The following is a 20,021-nucleotide window of genomic DNA, read 5'->3' as shown; positions in this document are numbered from 1 at the left end:
AACTATTCACATTGCTAGACATACATAAGATATTTATAACTTTTATAAATAAATCTAAGTGTCATACTTCATGCACTGTTCATTCGTACTAATATATATAACTTTTATATAACAAGTAATGAACTAAGCATACATTCTATGCTAACATACAACCTTATATTATAACATTTATAATATAGATGATGCATGGATATGCTTTAATGCATGCATATATTATAACTATTATATTATATGATGCATAAGCAGGCTTTATGTAATTTAAATCATGCATACTAATATATTATAACATTTATAATATAAAATGATGCATGAAAATTAATGCATAATCTATGATGGGTTTTAAAACTATATGGCATACATTATGACATATAATAAACATACATCACGTGCATATTTAATTAAAGTTGATGGACCGGGATAGTGTATCTAAAAATCGGAAAACAAAGGCTAAACTATTACAAAAGTTGGAGCCAACTAGTTTGACATAGGTGAATCGGGTCTTGAACCGCCCACCTTGAAGCCTCGTCACTTGATCGTTGAGTAAAGCACGTTCAGTATAAATGATCGTATAGTAATTATCGAGTGGCTTAGGACTCTACGATGAGCATGGAAGTCCACGCGATCGTGCAGCGCACTTCGAGTAACGCATTCCATACGATCGTGTAATTAATGACTAGGCAATGAGCATGATAGTCTACACGATCGAGTAGCAAGCCCCAAGTATCGTATACCTTGCGATCGTGTAGCTAATGGCTATGCAATGAGCATGATAACCTAAATGATCATTTAGCGTGCATGCCTTGCATCGAGTATCAAAATGCCGCGCGATCGTTTAACCCCTGAGCGTCTACGCGATCATGTAGCCAACGCAATATGATCGAGTAAACTCTTTACATGATCGTGTAGCATTAGCTATGCGATCGTTTAGCAAATTCTACACGATCGAGTAAAACATTCTACACGAACGCATAGCCAAATCTAAACGATTGTCTAGCTTGAGTTACACGATGCGACCATCGTTTCATCTTCTCCATTGAAGCGAACTACAACTCTTTGCGTCTGACGCTTCTTCATGGACGACTCAAAAAACACAAATGAATACATACTTGATTGCAAGAATATTGCTAAAAAATGCAGGACCTTACAAATTAACTTTTGTAAAGTAAACAGAAAGCCAAAAACAGAGATAACCACAAACATTTAACACTTAAACGCATCGTAGAACTTAAAATCCATTAGAAACTGTAAATGAATTTCAATACAACAAATGCAATTTGGAAATCAGAACATAACCTGGCTCTGATACCAATTGAAGGGAAACTCAACATGAGGAGTTCCTTGAGCAGAAGCGGATCGTCCAAATTCCATTGTGATTAAACTTATACATTTATAGTCATACAAGAAGATTATGCAATCAAAGTAAATTACAACATGCTTTTGAAATAAAACAAAGGTTAAGAGATTATACCTTTGAAGAACCATTCTTCAAGTAATCCATCGATTTAACTTGTTCACAAACACTTCGAACAAGTCACGAACACTCCTCTCGGACAAGCAGCAAACAATAACTCGATCCTCAAACTAACAGGGACACTACCACTTGAATTCCTTGGTATACTTAGGGTGAGAACCCAGGATTTTTGGGCTCTGACTATTTTGGTTAAGAGGATATTTATGAGTTTGGAGAAGGAAGACGATCAAAGTAGCACTTTCTCATAGGAACTGCTTCAATCGTATAGGCTATCGCATAGAAAAAGTCTTCCAATCGTGTAGACTATCGCATAGTCTCTCTTTTATCGCATGGACAAAGAGCCTATCGCCCTTTTTGTCGTGTAGAATATTGTATAGCCTCTCCTTTACGATCTTGTTGTAATTTGTTTTCTTGGAAATCTTAGAATTAGTAGTAAAATTGAAAAACTCTTTTTCATTTTATTCCAATTGCCATAAAAATTTCATAACCACCTACTAAGATAGTTTTTTTTTAGAAAAAGGGATTATTATTCAAAATAATAAAAGATATAAATAAATATGGATAACCAACTTATCATATTATATTTATAAACTATAATTTTAATATTGCATCACATACAATATAAACTATAGTTCTTTTTCTCTATTTTATGGCATTTAATATAAATCATATTTATATTATATTAAAAACTATTTGAATCTCATTCAAATATTTATTCCTCCAATTAATGTATCAAAATACATTATATCAATATATCATATATAATTGAATTAATTTAATTATATCATATATATAATTAAATTATCTTTTATTAATTTGAACAATTCAAATTAACCAACAAACTGATTCTCAACATAATCCTTTTGAGCTACCAAGGGGACCTTATGGACTTGTAGCTTGAAGCTCCAATGGTAAGTGAATAATTAATTAAACTCTTTAATTACATTATCCACCATCTATTAACTGTCAGACACTCCACTAAAGACCGACAGTTGCACCATTTGCACTACAAATATATTTCTATGTCCATTGGATATAATCAATCAACAGTGCGATGACCTTTCACAAATTGCTCGTAAGTACAGCTAGGCCAAATTACCATTTTGCCCCTATAGTTATATCTAACTCTTTAAGTACCACTGATTCTTCTAATGAACAATAAGTCATAGTCCCACTATGACTAAGTCCTCTCGAGCCAGGAAAGGGTGCGACATTATGTTCAAGACCTGGAATCAGCCTTTAAGGGAGCAGTTTATCTACTTACCCCTACATCCGGGAAGGAGTGAACTCCGTCTTGTGTAGCTGAGTTCCCAGCTCTCCATCCCCAAAATGTTAGGCTTGTTGAGTTGGCAATTTGGCCACTCTAACCCATACAAATCAAAAGACTGCCTTCATGAACGGGAGTTCACAACTCACTCAGGATTCAAGTCATGTCACTTATGATCATCCTAGTGAAATGTAAGTCTCTATCATCAACAATGTTATATAAAGAGACTAATCATTTTGTGGTCCGGTCTTATTCAAACTCTTTGTATAGGATACCCCCGCTCGTATGTCTCCACATGAATGATCAAGGTCAAATCATTTGTAGCACTTTACAACACTTGTAACACTTACAAAGCGGACTGTATCCATAGTGTCACCCTACTACAGACCATTTAGGTTAGTATTTAAATAAGATCCACATGCATGTCTCTACATACTTATTTAAATTTACATAAAATAACCTCGAATTTTAGTTTATTGGATTAAGTATATGCTTATAAAATAACACTTATTTTATTAATAACAATATGTTTATATAGAGTTTATAAACTACGAGATTACAAGGAGATTTAGGACACCAATCCCAACAAAGTATTTAATCTCTCCTTATAAATTCATTAATTGAAGAGGTTGATATTTCATAGGATGATCATATGCGATTCGATTTGAATCCTAAGTGAGTTATGAACTTCTACCTATGAGGGCTCGTCCCTTAATTTGCATGGGTGGGAATGATCCAAGTAGCCAATTCAATAAGCCTACCATTTTGAAGACTTGACTGAATAGGGAGTTGAGAACGTAACTTCACAAGATGGAATTTGCTCATTACCACATAAGGTAAGTAAATAAGTAGTTTTATAAGTGTTGATTAATCGAACCGAAAAGGGTATCATAAATATTTTGATCCAAATCAAATAAAAATTTATAATCACACGAACTAACTACTTATACTACTAGGTAGCACAAGCGACAAGTCCGAGTTGAACCACAGGGAAACATAAAAATTAATTCTTCAAAACCCATTTTCAGTTAAAGCTGTAAATGGAGGGGGGATTTGGTATGGATTGATTTTCGAACATGTTTGAAAATAAAATATAAGAAAGTAAAGGATAGAAATGCAATCAATAATGACATTCTAGCTTAGGGGATCGAAATGGTCCAATGTAACCTTGTTTATCGAATTATCCAAATGTAGATTTAACTTATTGACTATGCTTAGCCCAATTGATTAGAAATCCAACCAATGGTCCTAATTACCTAACATGTATAGATAAACCCATACTAAATATATTTAATCAACTGTATTAAGATCTAGGGATTATGCTAGGATGAGTATTTAACTTCCACCATCTAATTAAACATTCAATATAGTTTTCCCTGTTGGATTTTATGTCCTAAAACTCGTAATTTGTAAATTGAAAAACATATTCTGTTTTGTTTTTCGATAAAGTTGTTATTGAAATTGTAATCTTGAATCCAATAAACTAAGGTCCTGAGGCTATTTAATGTAGTTTGAACTTTATGTAGTGACATAAATGTGTATCAAGTTCAAATATATAACCAAAATGGTCTATAGTATATGAATAAAATTGGGCGCCTTATTCTGGGGACACTATGGATGCGGCCCACTTTGTAGTTAGTACAAACGATGTGATCCTGAATTGTTCATATAAAGATATGTGAGTGGGGGCATCCTATGTAAAGAGTTTGCATAAGACTGAACCATAAAATAGACACTTTTTACGTTCTAAATGTCGTTTTATGTATAAAACTGACTATTTCGTTACTTGATGACCTAGGTAACTTAATCTTAATCCTGAGCTAACTATGAACTCTTGTTCACTCGAAATTATCCTTAGATCTGCATAGGTAAGGGCAGCTCAATATCGCTGGCCTGATAAGCCTCCCATTTCAGGGGTAAGATCGGGTGGATAGCTGAGAACATAGGGTGCAAGACGGAATTCACTCCTACCCGTTATAGGGATAGTAGATAGGAATTCAGTTTATAGGTTGGACCTTAAACCAATTGTTCATTAGAGGATCAGTGGAACTTCAAAAATAAGATGTAGTCTTGGGGGTAAAACGGTTTTTATGACCTAGCCGAGATTACGAACAACCTATGAAAGATTAGCTTACTAATCATGGTTATATCAAATAGACACAAATATATCTATAGTGAGGGGAGTGCAACTACGGGACTATAGTGGAATGACCCGTTAGTTAACGAATGTTGATTAGCCCTGTCTAAAGAGTTTAGCTAGCTAATCTCGGATCGTTGGAGCCCATGATCTATAGGTCCATTAGGTTCCCCTACTAGCTCATATGGAATAAACTTAGAACAGTATGATAGAATGATACGAATTGTTTGAATTAGGTGAAGAGAGAGAAACTGACAAGTATATGTGATATAGTGGTCGGGTTTTTCAGTTTAGAGATACAGCTTTAATATTTAAATGTGATTTAAATATCAAGAATATGAATACGTTCACATTCGAAAGCTCGAAAATGATGGAAATGGTCAAAGATGTAAAAAATCAAAGAGTTGGCTTTTGACTTTGAAAAGTCAAACTTTGACCGACTTTATATTCAAATGTGATTTTAATTTCAAGAAAATGAATGTGGATTCATGCTCAGGAGGTTAGAATTAGTCAACGCGAAAAAATCATAAAAAGTCAAAATGTTGACTTTTTGGTCAAAGTTTGACTTGGACCAAATGACTATTTTGCCCTTTGACTAAAGTTAGTGGGAAAATCCAAACTTTTGTTGGATAATTTTACTAACAAAATAGTGGGCTAGATGTTGGCTTATAGTGGAGACATTAAGCCTACTAAGATAGTGGATTATAGGTATTGAGTTTTTATGGATTTGGTTCATGCAATTGTTGCATGGTTTTTTCTATAAATTGAGCTTTTGAATTTGGATTTAAAACTCTTGCAATTTTGTCAAAATTAGTTTTTTCAAAATTGGGCTAAAAAACAAAGGGAAAACCCAAAACCAAAGATCCATCTTATTTTTTCCATCTCTGTTCTCTCTCGATTTCCTTTATCCACTGGGTCTCACAATCCGGTTCTGAGTCCAGAGGATAGTAGGTCAACTCTAGTGGTGGTCCGGAAGAGTTCAGGTCGAGATTTAGCGAGGAAAAGCAGTGTTCGGAAGCTACAAAGGTTGTTTGCTATCCACTTTTATTTACTGTTTTTTTCCCTCCATTTACATGCTTATTTCCTTTAAATTAGAAGCAATTAGAGTGTAATTAGATCCTAATTTCGCTGCGTATGTCTCGTGTTCCATCATTCCCTAGGTCAATAAGTCAATGCTCTTCGTTATGGACAACCAATTACAAGCCGCTTCTTGGAAATCAACCTATAATTTCATCTCACATATTATAAGTTAAACTCAAGCAATCAATTGTAAATCTCCAAGTAGTTTTTCAGACAATCAAGAAAAAAGACGATCATAAAGCAAATTTAAATGGAAAGAAGCTCATAGCTAAGTTATAGAAATTACATTCAAACAAATCTCCCAAAATTACATAGAGTTCATGCCAAAATCCTCTAAACTAGAAACCCATAAGCCTTACCTTCCAATGGAGATGGAGAAGACAAGATTCGACATTGTCTTTATCGACTATATAAAGGGAAAGGAGGAAAAATACAAGTGGAAGAGAGAAAAATGGGGGAAAATTCGACTGGGAGATGCCCCCTGCAATAAAAATTGAAGATTCCTTAAATATAATCATAGCAGCACCGTGACACTGAGGGATAGTGCCGCGACACTATGGCCCTTGAGGCCTCGTTGTCATAGCACAAGTCTGCGTTCTGAGCGCTACGTGTGTGCAACAAATATTCTGAGGAATGGTGACGCTCTCGCCTAATGGTGCTACTACCTTCAAGCATAGTGCACGACACCGAGCATTGCACCACTGCGCTTGTCTTTGAGGGCATTTTCGTAATTTTGACTCCTTGAAGCTTGGTTGCTCCTTTTAGTTTCTAATTTGGCAAATTAACCCCGACAGACTCGTAACAGTCTTGAATGAACGAATACTCTAGATCTTACAAATATAATCATGTAAGCACATTAAACATCATAAAGAGCTAGATTAGAGGATTAAGATAACACATTTTAGGTGCTATCATTGATTCAGAACTTGAACAATGGGGCCCCACCCTCTAACTGGCCAGAACTTTATGTATGATTGGATCATAAACATATTGTTAATTAGAGGATCAATGATACTTAATGTACAAGATGTGATTATAGATGTAAAACACACCTGACCTTCACGTGACAGTAACCAATAATGAATTTGTAATTAAGGGAAGATGTTACCTGCAAAGCAAAGAGAATCTAGACACAGTTGTGGGATTTGCCATAACGCCTTCGATGCCTAAGTCAATAAGAGGCTTGTAGTAAGACTTTTAGGGATGATAATGAACTTACTTCTTCTGAAGTCATAATGATGTATTTAGACAATTCTGACCTAGAGCATCCAGATGAGGACTTTTGAGAAATATTAGGTTAATTCTCAAGTCAAATGGGCTAAGACATGCATCACATTCATCAAATGGGGAGGCTCGACCTCAACCTTGACCAAGGTCGAGGAGGTCAATTTGAACTTTTACCCTAAGCTATCATATTCCTGAGGCCAAAATAGGTCAAAACATGCCCCGTTTATTAAATGAGGAGGATCGACTTCAGACAAGGCGAGTAGATCAGTTTTAGGCCTTGGCCCAAATGTCCCTTTTCCATGCTTAAACAGGGCCTTATGGTATGGTTTTCTGACTCGAGTTTCACTATTTTTTATGAGAGAGTTTGTGAATCTACCCATAACAATTTTTTTTTGTCTTTTGATAATGTGTAGAAATCCATACTCGTTAAATGATGCTCTTGTTCCAACTAAAGACTACTTAAAACAACAAAGGAACACGAATACATTACACCGATTTTATTTTTAGTTATTATTATTATTATTTTTGAAGGACAGTATACCGAATATTGATCGTAGTCAAAATGTTGGTTTTAGTATTTACATTCAAGTATCTCTTTTTTGGTCCAGTCGTTTGAAAACTGATAATTTTGGAGAAATTATTTTGTTTTTAACCATTCCGACTTGCGATCACAGCCGTCCCTCGTAAGACTAGAGAGACTGCGCTGACTGGCGAGTGGTTTGATTGGCCAGTGAGATCAAACCCTTCTGTATTCTCCGGCAGATAATTCGTCGATCATCAACTGAGCGACGACACTCCGACGAGGCAACTACCTTACTGCCAAATTCAGTTTCGGAAAGTTTTCGTCAGCTTAGGGACTTCGCTGGTTACATTTTCTTTTGGAGAAATGGAGGTTGATGGCTCCGGAACTAGGAAATTCAACGGAAGCAATGGCGATTCACCGAGAGTAGGAGTTTTGTACGACAAGAGGATGTGCAAGCATCACACACCTGACGGAGATTACCATCCTGAAAATCCCAATCGAATTAGGGCCATTTGGAACAAATTACTGAGCGCTGGCATTCTTCAGAGGCATGATCGTTTTTGTTTTTTCATTAGCGTTTTTTTCTGTTGTGTATTTGCTTTAAGCTGTGTGCAGTGTTGCGAAGGTAATGGGAAATGAAAAAGTGAAGAATTGGGATATACTCTACTAAAAGTCTAGAATGGAGCTCTGTGCCATATCATACTTATCTTCTCGTGGCCAAATTATAGTTTTCTGAGATTGTTCATTGAAACGGACAATTGTATCGCCACCTTAGCATGATCCTGTTCCTTGATTGTCTGACAATAATATTTTTCTGAATTCCTCGGATGCATGCATGGTGAAGGAATTGTTTATTTATTTATTTTAGACAATAGCTTTACCTTTGCGTGATAATTGGAATTTTCATGGAATCCATGAGTTCCTTCACGCTTCATAGTCTTAGTGGCAACTCGCACATCTGTTATGTTGGCTGTTTCTAGTATTTATCTGCACCGTTTATTGTTATTGGAAAATTTATTTTACGGTGGCAGATTTTTTCCCTACAAATTTTACTTGCAAACTCACAGAGTTTGTTGTTTGAGATAGTTCGATTTGGTTTCTTGAATAAGTAGTTGAGCTAGCTATTCCCTTTTTCAGGTGTGTGGTTTTGAATGGGAAAGAAGCAGAAGATAAACATATCTTGGCAGTTCACTCCAAAAATCATGTTAACTTGATTAAGAATATAAGCTCCAAAGAGTTCGATTCACGAAGAGATAAGATTGCCTCACAACTTAACTCTATATACTTCAATGAAGAGTCATCCGAAGCTGCTTATCTGGCTGCTGGCTCTGTCATAGATGTAATATCCGCAGGAATTTTTCCTATTTGAAAGTTGAATTTTTGACAGGGCATTTATGTGGTCCTTTTTATATGCTAAGTGACTGAAATGTGTAGATTTGGTATAATAGAGAAAAGTTGCCTGAAGTCCGTTCTTTTAAATATATAATCTAACTATTTCATTGTGTTAAGGTTGCTGAAAGAGTAGCTAAAGGAGATTTGGATTCCGCCATTGCCATTGTGAGGCCGCCGGGTCATCATGCTGAACATGATGAAGCTATGGGGTTTTGTTTGTTCAACAATATAGCTGTGGCAGCAAGCTTTATTTTGAATGAAAGAGTAGGACCGCTTTCCATTTATGTTTTAAGCAAATATTTATGGATAATCTTGTAACAGTACGATCCTGTACTTTACTTTGTTATTCTGAAGTTCCTCCCAGAAAATGCTTTCAAGTTTGGTATTTAGTTTAGTTCAATTACCTTCTTTTCTTTTCCGTCAGTTCATTATCTTTCATGATACAGCCAGATCTGGGGATTAAGAAAATTTTAATTGTTGATTGGGATGTTCATCATGGCAATGCAACGCAAAAGATGTTCTGGGAGGATCCCCGTGTTTTATTCTTCTCTGTTCACCGGTAGGTGCGTAAGGATGTTGGTGTTTTCTAAAATATATGTGTGTACACACACACACACATATTGACTGAGTATTCTCTATTTTCTGATGGGAGTAAGAAACCAGAAACTGTAGGAAGCCAGTAAGGCAAAATCTACACCCTAGAGGTCATAGTAACTTGGTAGTCTTGTATTTGAATCTTTATTAACTATGAAAGAGTACGGAGTGGATAAAGCACCGTGACAGAAATGCCTAGGAGCTTACACAAAAGCAGTCCAATGGCATTACAAAATGTTCGCAAAGGAAGTTACAATTTGAAGCTTGCACGTTCACCATCTTCCAGAGGAGATGATCATCACAACATCCTGAAAAGTTCTATTTCATTTAACCAAAGTTCTAATGAAGAGCTTTAATAGTGTTGTTCCCCAGAACATTCTTCCTTCCCTGAAGTGGACCTTAGGAATCCTGATTTCTCTATTTTGTACGCAGTGGTCGTTAAGTAGATAATTAGTGGTTGGGGTTGTTAAGTAAATAACAACCTTGACGCCTCCAACATTCAAAATCTCTTACCCCCCCACCACCACCACCAATGAAGCGTGGCTTTTAAAGTTGTTTTTATATCCTATCAGATTTATTATAATTTTTGCCAGTAATGAGCCAACTTATTTTGTAAACACAGGCACGAATTTGGAAGTTTTTATCCAGCCACAGATGATGGTTATTATACCATGGTTGGAGAAGGACCCGGAGCAGGATATAATATAAATGTCCCTTGGGAGAATGCACGATGTGGGGATGTTGATTATCTAGCAGTCTGGGACCATATCTTGCTTCCTGTTGCTAAGGAATATAATCCTGATATGATCATAGTCTCTGCTGGATTTGATGCAGGTCTGATCTACTAACTCGAGATATTAAAATTCTTCTTCTTCCCTCCATTTATATTATATGGTTGTTCAACTGGTGGCTGGTTGAAAGACAGATTGTGATTTTTGTAATTTGTCCCCCCTGACTCTTTAATCTCTCCCTTCAAAATGAAGCATTCACTATTTTGGTCTAATGATGGCTCTCATTGTACTCCTTGTTTCCGCAACTCTATAGAGTTCTCTAGGGGAATGGGAACTTGCAACCATATCTGGAGAACCTTTAGATTGGTATTGATTCTCTTCTTAATTTGTTTCCCTGAATCTTAAATCTCTCCTGTAAAAAAGAAGTGCATGTTAATTTGGTCTTCTTCTCTAATAATGGCACTCCTGGCCATTTTTCTTTCTCTTTTAAAAAATTTGCCGCTCATCACAAAACCTAGACATTGGAGACATCAAGTTTTTTTTTTTTTTTTTTTTTTTTTTTTTGGTAGGTCTTTGGTTATTACAAAGAGCTCATCTTTTCCGAAGTCTAGTGATTGTTGTATGTGGTCTATCTAGCCTTCCGACTTGACACCTTTTCTTGTGAGTCTCTTCTCGCTCATTTTTTGACCCATCACACCATCTCCAGTTTCCCTTTTCTATTCTTTGGAATGCTAAAATCCTAGAGGAGATTATGTTTTTCTCTTGGTTGATCGTTTAGGGAGGAAAAACTGTATGAATTGTCCAAAGATCTTCATCTATAGTTTTGAGGTCTTGGTTTTTCATCAAAATAGAAGGAAAGAGGAAAAAAAGGTCTGGGGTCTCAATGGTGCCTCCTAGTCATTTGAAGACTTTGATCATGTGACATGTTTCGGAGGGGTAATTTAGCTACGGAAACTTAGTTCATATTTCTTGAAAGGTTTGGTCTAAGTTTGACTTCTATCAAATCGAAGATTATTGTGTCATGATGAAAGAGGTACCTAATAAATGAAAACAAGTATTGTAAAATGAGTGAGTAAAATAAAAAATTTGATGACACTTACAAAATTATGAAAGAAATTTATATGTTTATATCCAAAGTTCTCCCTTTCAATATGGTAGTGCTAGACTAATATCAAAATATATTTGATTGAAAACCATTGGGATGCGTAAAAAAATTATTTCATGCTTGGAACAGCCGTTGGTGATCCTCTGGGTGGTTGCTGTGTCACACCGTATGGATACTCAATTATGTTGAAAAAGGCAAGTGTTCAGTTTTTTCCTATTTTGGATTTGTCTTAAACCTTAAGGGTAGCTTGTCCGTTGATTACAGTTTCTTGCCGTCTCATATATTTGAGGCTTAAATTTACAAGTTCCTAGATGCTGAGAATATGTGTTTGTTCAATACCTTCTCGCATGTGTTTATTTGGCAGTAATTCAGTATGCACCCTGCACCCATCACATCTGACTAAGACATATGTTAGGATTGGTATTTGAAATCTTATTTTAAGAATAATCCGAACTATATTTTCTCAAGCAGTTGATTGTGCTAAACAGTAAATAATCATAATCATAATAATGAATCCAAAGTTCAATGTCACTTCTTCCAGATCTTAAGGAATTGATTTGGATGAGAGCTTGAAGATGATGTTGGTTTAAATATACAATTTGAACACCCTTATCTTGAATTCGGGATAAGGCTACAGCTTGGTGGCATTTTTAAAATTTTTAAAATTAAAATTTTTTTTTTAGAAGTTTTTAAATATTTTTATGGAGAGTTTGGTTTCTGAGGAATGGTAGGATTCTTAAGGGCTGAGAGATATTGGAAGGAGGTTAAAAGGTTATTAGGTTTAATGCCTCTTTGTAGCATCCTTTAATCAGGCTTTTCGAGGAGAAATCACTTTCCAGGGGTTCTGTGTTGTGGTCGTCATACCCACATGTGGTTTAGAATATCATTTGTTTATTCTATTTAACTTTCCTTATAATATTTCTAGCAATAAAGCTTAAAATAACCATCTGCTTTTCTGTATTATGCTTTAAATTATGAATGTAGATTTAGAATAAGTTGAAAATCTGTAAATTAAACCAAAAAAGGTTATATTTGATGACCATCTTCTTGCAATGACTTCAAAATTTGAGTTAATGCTTGCATGCTCCTTGGCATACAATTAGTATTTAGTACCAAAACTTAATAAATGATGCTTTGATGGTAGCCTTGTTACTCGTTTTCCTATCTTCTCCAGTTGATGAATCTTGCACAAGGAAAGATTGTACTGGCCCTGGAAGGAGGATATAATCTTGACTCTATAGCAAGTTCGATGCTTGCCTGTGCGGAAGTTCTGCTTGATGGAAGAACTATGATTAAGTCTTCAGAGACTTATCCATTTGAGTCAACATGGCGAGTGATCCAAGCAGTAAGCTCTCACTTATTTTTTTCACCCTTCCATTATTATTTCTTTTACCCTGGATTGGTAGGAGCTTCTTCCACCCGTTAACTCCTTTTTTCATGCTTTTGTTATTCTTGAATGTTTCTGTTTCATAAGCATTTTTAGCAATAAACACCCCTCTATAAGAACCGTGTGATTCTTGTCAGGTTCGCCAAGAATTGAGTCCTTTTTGGCCTATACTTTCAGAGGAATTACCAGACAATTTGATCAGTAGAAAAGTGCCACTCCCGGTAATCCCATATTTCCCAACCTTTCACCATTGTATACACATTATGTGGATATCTATTGAATATGATTAGATTTGTGTTATCCGATAATATATATTAGATCATGAGTAGAATGTCGAATGCTCTTTCAATTACTCTCTCTCTATATCTTTTCAAACCTTTGGTAATAGTTTAGAGTAGAGACTGCACTTGCTGAATTTAGATGGAAAACTGTCTGAGTTGACTTGCTCCATATTGGCACTACTTGACTCTTCCAAACAAGAATGTTGAAGGAAGGCCGAGGAAGACCAAAAAATTATGTGCATAGGAGAGAATTTGAGGCTCAATATCGGGCTTGCCAAAAACTCTATAGTTCAAATCAAGTTAGGGCTTGAGTTGGCAAAGTTGAGTAACAAACAAATTTGAATACTTGATCCGGATTCATCCCTTCTCCATTGTGAAAGGGAATAGTGATTACTTTTGTTGCTTTAGTGCCCAGGAACATGTTTCGAACTTTGAATTGTCAAGGGTGAGAAACTTTTGGAGGTCAATCTCTCTTCCTGGTTAATTATAGATTAATATTATCTTTTCATCTAGTGTTTCAAAATAATTTTGTTCTTTTTGTAATCAATCAATCGGGTCTGTAAATGAACTAGTTGTTGTTGCTGCTATTAACCTTGCTAACATAATAGAAATAGCAGCAGTAGTATTTTTTTTGAAAGCATTCCTATTTGAACAAACATCGAATAAGACAGTCCCCGAAGGTGCTCAAGTATCAAATTAATTGTTGTTAAACTCATGCCTTATGGAGAGGCTATTGCGCCCTTCACCATTGCAAAAAGAGAGACCACATGGATGGGCACCTCTTGACCTCGTCTTCTCTCTTCTTTGTGAACCTACCTTATCAGGCTTGGTATGCCCATTGCCTCATCCTACTTTGTACTAGAAAAATTTGCATTTGTCCTGTGAAGAATTTGTATGCATTTCCTGCAATACTTGTTTGAGATGTACACATGCTCGGTTGAGACTTGTGTGCTCACCCTCCTCTGCCCTTTTGTGGATGGATACTTATCTTTCTGAACCAGGTACTTTCATCCTACCATGTCATTAGGATGAACACTTGACCTATTCAATCTTTCTGTGCTCATCTATCGTGTTTTCTCAAGGACAACTTCCTATCTTGTAGTGTGTTGAATTTATCTTGCGCAATTAGACAGCTTAGCTCAATCCAATGGTTGTGATTGGTCCATATAGATTGTTGGTTGGCACATAACTGTAATTCTTCAATTTCACCCATAATAGGAACATTGTACAAGTATAATCATCTCTATCTTTGTTTTTCCTCGAGCCTTCACATACACTAGCGAATTTTGACTTGTGAGATGGGGATGAAGTGGTTCAACATGATCGATTTGTGATATGTTTTGCATTGCTTATCCGTAAATCTTTTTGGGCCTCTCTCTCTCTCTTTCTCTCTCTCATTCACCAGCGAATTTTGACTTGTGAGACGGGAATGAAAGGTTCAACATGATCTATTTTGATATGTTTTGCATTGTTATCTGTAAATCTTTTTGGGTCTCTCTCTCCCTCTCTTTCTATAAAAATATTCAAGGCACATGATAATCCTGTTAAATTTGTTCTTCAATATTTCCAGGAGGTATTGCTTTCAAGCTCTGATTCGGATGATGAAGCTTCTTCCAATGGTAGATTAAAAAGTCTCGAGGAAGTTCTTCAGGGTATCACACTTTCACAATTAGAAGTTAAGGAAGACGGGCAGGGTAAAGAGCACTGAGATTATCTTTTCAAATCCGTATTTTTTTAATCTTTTAGCTTTGATTCATGTGCAAAGAAACGTTCTTTTGTTCTTACGATGGTTTTCACCGTAACACAGGTCAAGCGGTTAATGTTACCCACCCTTGGAGAGTGGAGCTATCAAAAACCGACATCTGGTATGCTGCATTTGGATCAAATTTGTGGTGCCCAAGATTCCTTTGTTATCTTATAGGAGGACAGGTTCTACTTTATCTATGTCTACAGTATTTCCTTTTAATAATCCTGGATTAACTATAATTTATGATCGTCATAAAATCATTCCAATCATCATTTTCAAGCGTCTGTATTATGTCTTGTTTTGTAGTGTATGGACTCGATGCAATGTTGAATTTTCTCGTTTTACTTTACTCACTTCTTGTCTAACCTTTGAAGAGTAACTTGTAGGTTGAGGGTATGAACAGACCATGTACAGGTTCAATGGATAAGACTGCACCAAAGGAGATTATGTGGAAAACTTTTCCTCATCGGCTATTTTTCGGTCGCGAGTATACCAATACATGGGGCCAAGGGGGAGTTGCTTTTCTTCATCCTGAAAGCAACAGCGAGGAGAAATCTTACTTGTGCTTGTATAGAATTACGTGAGTTATTAGCTTCTCTCTTTAGCCTCTTCTTCTCATGTGAGAAAGTCTCAAGTTTCTTCTAATACTTTCTACTATGGGATCCTCCACTCCAACTCATGGTTTCTAACACAAAATCTTAAACTAATCTCTCTCAATTCTTGCTTTCGATCTTCTCTTACAGGCTAGAGCAATTTAACGATCTTTTATATCAAGAAAATAGTGGTAGTGGTTTCCTTTCTGATAACCCTTTATTGGATATAGCTAATCTGAACAAAGTCACAGACAACCCTTCAAACTCTATTGAGGTTCCAACTGGGGTATGTAAATTATCTGACCTCTCTCCTATAAAAGCCAATTCTAGTTATATTTTTCCAGATCATTTGTTGAACAATGCTTGAACTATTTTGCAGGAAGGCTGGTACCACAACCTTGTATATTTGGGGAAAGAACACGATATTCCAATACTAACTATGACGTATCTGTCAAATCTCGTCCTTTGTGCATTTAACTCATGTAATAACCCTTCAGTAGTAATATGTACCTGTATTTAATTTCAGATGTTCACAATTGGATGTGGAAGGCTTCAAATCTGGAAAAATTCCCATCTGTGCACCAGCAAAAGAGTACGTCGATACCCTTGTTAAAGGCCTTGCAGAAGGGCCACTTTCAAAGGAAGAAGCTTTGGTTTATATTCAGAATGCTTCAACTAAACCACTGTAAGCGCAATCCCCTCGTTTGCAAAACCTTCTTGTTTTATATTTATGGAGTTAGGTTGAGACTTCAAAGATGAATTATGAATACATCCCTCGATAGGAGGGATAGGAGGGACCTTTAGAACGATGTTATTGAAACAGATTTGTCATGTATTTATGGAGTTGAGACATATGATGTATTATGCATACAGGACCTCTTAGAACTACCTTATTTGATCAAGAAGATTTATTTTGTTGGTCGTACAACTGTGTTGTTGAGTTCCAAAGAAACTGAACTCTATATAGCATAAACTTTGGTAATTATATTGGTTTTTATTTTATCATTCCATGTAGTAAGTAGATTCGCTGTAGAGAAATAAATTTGGACAAATTATAAACATAACCGTTGAAATGTGATGATAGTTGCAATTATACCATTGAACTTTCAATTGTAAAAATTAGACCCTCAAATTTATAGAAATATTAAAATTAGACACAATTTACATCATCGTAGATATTAGACTCTTAAATATTTAATGGTAAAAATTGGACTCTGCCATTGTTAAATTGAACCCCAAAACTTTAAATTTATAGAAATTTAACACATTTAATTTGTGAGTGGTTTTTGCAACTTGACCAGCAATCTCATACCAAACATTTTCTTTAGCATATAATTTCTAATACAATAAGGATAGAATTAAGGGACAAAATTAAGACTTGCCTGAAAATTAGAGACCCTATGATATATTTAACCAAAGGCAGTGCATGAAGGATGTGAAGTTACACAGAACTTTGATGGCACACCAACTTGAACAAAGCATTTTTTCACAAGTCCCCCTTATTTCTTTCAAATTAAATTCTCTAAATAAATATTCAGCAACTCTCTTCTGGTACTATGACCTCCCCCAAGGGGGCCTATGCATGTAAGAGCCAACTTAAATCCTATTTACTTTTATTAAGTAAAGAACAAGTTCTAATCCTTGAATTCTTGCAGTTTACAAGAAAAACAATGAAATGTAAAAAATTATAGCCCTTTCTAAACATCTTTCTGGATAGATAACAATCTGTATACTCTATAATACTCTTTACTTCTCATTAGATATTTTGATCGGTCGTGGAATAGCATCCTGACGTCTTGTTGTCACTCTTCACTTCGTGTTGGCGCTAAAAATTGAAATTCTCATTGAATGCGGTATGGAAGTTTGATTCAAAATCTTGTTAAATGTCAAAAATTGATGTCAATATGTACTCCTCTCATCGATATTTTAAAGCAGCATGTCCTGTGGCTCCCAAATGCTTATGCAGTTTATTCCTGTTGTTATACATCAAAACCCCACTTCAATTTCAATCTAAAAGTGATTGTGGTATCTTATTACAAGATATAAAAGGAGATGTGATAGTGATAAATTGATGACGGAAGTTCTAAACAAGGATTACCTTGAGTCAAACTCCTGTCCACATGTTTCGCATGAATTGCCAGAATCCTTTGATGTTGCCTAAGTTTAAGATTACATTATTAGAACAAACCACTATAATCAATTCTCTAACGAGAGGGAAGCAGAACATTAATCGAATATGCTGCTTGGATGCTCAGACTTCAGAGCATGAAGTGTTGCATATTACTGATAATATAGCTGAAGTAAATGATTGAATTAGAAAACAGTTCTGTAGAATGTAAATTACCTTGGATTTCTTTCCTTTAGATGAATGTCTAGGTTTGATCTTTGTGTCATTCTGCGTGACGGCTTTCCAATCAACTGATTTACTTGAAGTCCTTTGTTCTTTAGCCAACTCACTGGCCCCCTTATCGCTACTTTCATCGTTATGCAATGAATTGGAAGGGGAAACCTGCTGATATGATGAACCGTCTCCATTGTTCTTGTCATTTCGAGAATTCGTTTCATTCATAGCTTCATCATTTCCCTTGCCCTTCTTTTTGGCTCGACGACTCTTTTTTCCCCTCTTACCATTTTCAAACTCCGCTGGATTAGGCTCATTGTTCTCATTTTCAAAATGAGCTTTGACTGGGGAAGCGATAGGCTGATTCACTGAAGCTGCATTTTTCCTATTTCGCAGCCCAGCAGCCATTGCTTCAAGAATATCTGTTTCGTCATCGTCATTCAATCCAAGTGCCTCAGCAACCATATCTGATCTATCAACTTCATGAACATCATTGTATTCACTCCCACTAAGTTCTCCCCCACTTTCAATATCTTCTTCCTTAATGTCAAAACCTTCCTTGAACTCCTCCCTTAGTTTATCTACCTCATCATCCAGCAGGGTTGTTTCTTCTTCACCTTCTCCTTCATCAACAAATTCTTCAGATTCATCCTCATCATCTAGTGATTCTTTGAACTCTGCAACCTTCTCCTTGTGCTTTTTTGACTGTTCGTGATTTTTCCATTGCTTTTCACTCTTGAACTTTTTCCCACATAAAACACAGTACAGCTCTTTCCCTTTCCTATTCTCTTCTTCCTCAAACCCATCTCCTTCATCCTCCTCAACTTCCTCTACCTTTGCCCAATCTGGTTCCTCATATGTCCTAAGCTTCTCCATCTTCTCCCTCTCTAACCTTTTTTTCCTTTCCCTCTCCTCTTCCTTCTTCTTCTCTATTTCCATGTTCCTTTTCATAGCCATATCAATCACCCTCTTATCTCTCTTCTTCACAAACTCAGCCAAACCTCTCACTGTCTCATTGTACTCCCTCTTTGCCTTCTTCCTCAGCTTCTTGTTATCCTCCTCCATTAACCTCCTCGATTTCCGGTTGGGACCGGCCATGACATCGTACTGATCAGCCCAGCAAAAATCCATAACCGTACAAAACCCAAGCCAGTAATTATAAAAGGCAGTCACCTGCGCATAAGGACTATCTAAATTCCCCATAACCGGAGCTTCACGAACCATATCCAAACGCAATCCTAATTTCTTAGCGAAATTAATCTCATTCCCGTAAATTTTATCAAAAAGGTCAGAATAGATCTTATAGAACCCTCGTCCAGAATCGGAATAGCCAGAATAAACGGTATTGGAGAAGAACGGAAAGAGATTGGGAACAACAGAGTTGGAATTAACCGAACCAGCATCAGAAAAGAGGATTTGCGAACGATGAGAGTCGTACCAGGCGCGTTCTTTAGGATCGGAGAGGACCTCGTACGCGTGCTGGAGCTCTTGAAACTGAGCGGTGGCATCAGCTTGCGATAAACCGGACTTGACGAGCTTATCGGGGTGGCGCTGGAGGGCCAGCTTCCGGTACGCCGATCGAATCTCGTCGGCGGTGGAGTCGATGTGGAGGCCGAGGACCTCGTAATGGCATCGCTTGGCGGACGCCATGGATGGGCTCAGAATTAGGGATTTGTTGTGCTTCCTTCTTCAGCTGCTATGGGATTTTGACTCAGCTGATCAAAACTGAATTCTATATTTATACGCAAAATTAGCGTTCCACTATTCAGTATTAAATTCAGATTTTTTGTTTTTGTTTTTGTTGTTTTGTTTTGTTTGTTTGTTTTTTTTTTTTTGCAATTACACAAGAGGTCCTTTTATTATTTTATTTTAAGGATTAATATAAATTTATACTCCAAAAATTACGAAAATTAATAATTGTATCTATTTAAATGATAAATTAATAATTAAGGAAAATTATCCTTTTGCTCGTCAAGTTTTGAAGAATATGTGTGTTCGTTCCCTCTCATTTGAGAAAAAGATTATGGGTAAAGCTTATGTTTCAATTAAATCCTTAAATTTTTATAAAGGAATCAATTTAGACTATTAGACAAGCTTTCCTTTAAAAAGCGTCCAAGTCCATGTATTTATTGTAATCGTCCATTT

The 20,021-nt window shown here is 36.2% G+C and overlaps 2 protein-coding genes across 2 annotated transcripts; one reads left to right on the top strand and one right to left on the bottom strand.

Moving 5' to 3' along the window:
- Window positions 1–7,621: 7,621 nt before the first annotated feature.
- Window positions 7,622–16,540, top strand: HDA05 (histone deacetylase 5). The gene is made up of 14 exons (XM_039022412.2): window positions 7,622–8,253; window positions 8,843–9,044; window positions 9,215–9,361; window positions 9,544–9,656; window positions 10,314–10,525; window positions 11,657–11,721; window positions 12,702–12,872; window positions 13,052–13,135; window positions 14,766–14,889; window positions 15,003–15,124; window positions 15,329–15,522; window positions 15,686–15,821; window positions 15,915–15,979; window positions 16,062–16,540. Exons 1-14 carry the CDS (start codon window positions 8,069–8,071, stop codon window positions 16,222–16,224), a joined length of 1,983 nt encoding a protein of 660 aa, XP_038878340.1. The 5' UTR covers window positions 7,622–8,068; the 3' UTR covers window positions 16,225–16,540.
- A 580-nt stretch (window positions 16,541–17,120) lies between these two features.
- LOC120070600 (DNAJ heat shock N-terminal domain-containing protein) lies at window positions 17,121–19,617 on the bottom strand. Its single transcript, XM_039022413.2, has 3 exons — window positions 17,880–19,617; window positions 17,634–17,692; window positions 17,121–17,508 (listed from the first exon to the last, which is right to left on the bottom strand). The coding sequence occupies exons 1-3, from the start codon at window positions 19,524–19,526 to the stop codon at window positions 17,451–17,453; spliced, it is 1,764 nt and encodes a 587-aa protein (XP_038878341.2). The 5' UTR covers window positions 19,527–19,617; the 3' UTR covers window positions 17,121–17,450.
- Window positions 19,618–20,021: the final 404 nt, after the last annotated feature.

Source organism: Benincasa hispida, chromosome 2, assembly GCF_027475165.1.
Source record: "Benincasa hispida cultivar pf3 chromosome 2, pf3_genome.v1.1, whole genome shotgun sequence".
Classification (NCBI taxonomy): Eukaryota; Viridiplantae; Streptophyta; class Magnoliopsida; order Cucurbitales; family Cucurbitaceae; genus Benincasa; species Benincasa hispida.
This window is presented reverse-complemented; position numbering and strand designations above follow the sequence as displayed.

Excerpts from the sequence above, each read along its gene's own strand:
- HDA05 (XM_039022412.2), top strand. The coding sequence starts at position 8,069 with ATGGAGGTTGATGGCTCCGGAACTAGGAAATTCAACGGAAGCAATGGC. Across the intron at positions 10,526-11,656 it reads CTCTGCTGGATTTGATGCAG|CCGTTGGTGATCCTCTGGGT; the intron begins GTCTGATCTACT and ends TGCTTGGAACAG. Across the intron at positions 11,722-12,701 it reads ACTCAATTATGTTGAAAAAG|TTGATGAATCTTGCACAAGG; the intron begins GCAAGTGTTCAG and ends TATCTTCTCCAG.
- LOC120070600 (XM_039022413.2), bottom strand. The coding sequence starts at position 19,526 with ATGGCGTCCGCCAAGCGATGCCATTACGAGGTCCTCGGCCTCCACATC. Across the intron at positions 17,693-17,879 it reads CTAAAGGAAAGAAATCCAAG|GCAACATCAAAGGATTCTGG; the intron begins GTAATTTACATT and ends TCTTAAACTTAG. Across the intron at positions 17,509-17,633 it reads GGACAGGAGTTTGACTCAAG|GAATAAACTGCATAAGCATT; the intron begins GTAATCCTTGTT and ends GTATAACAACAG.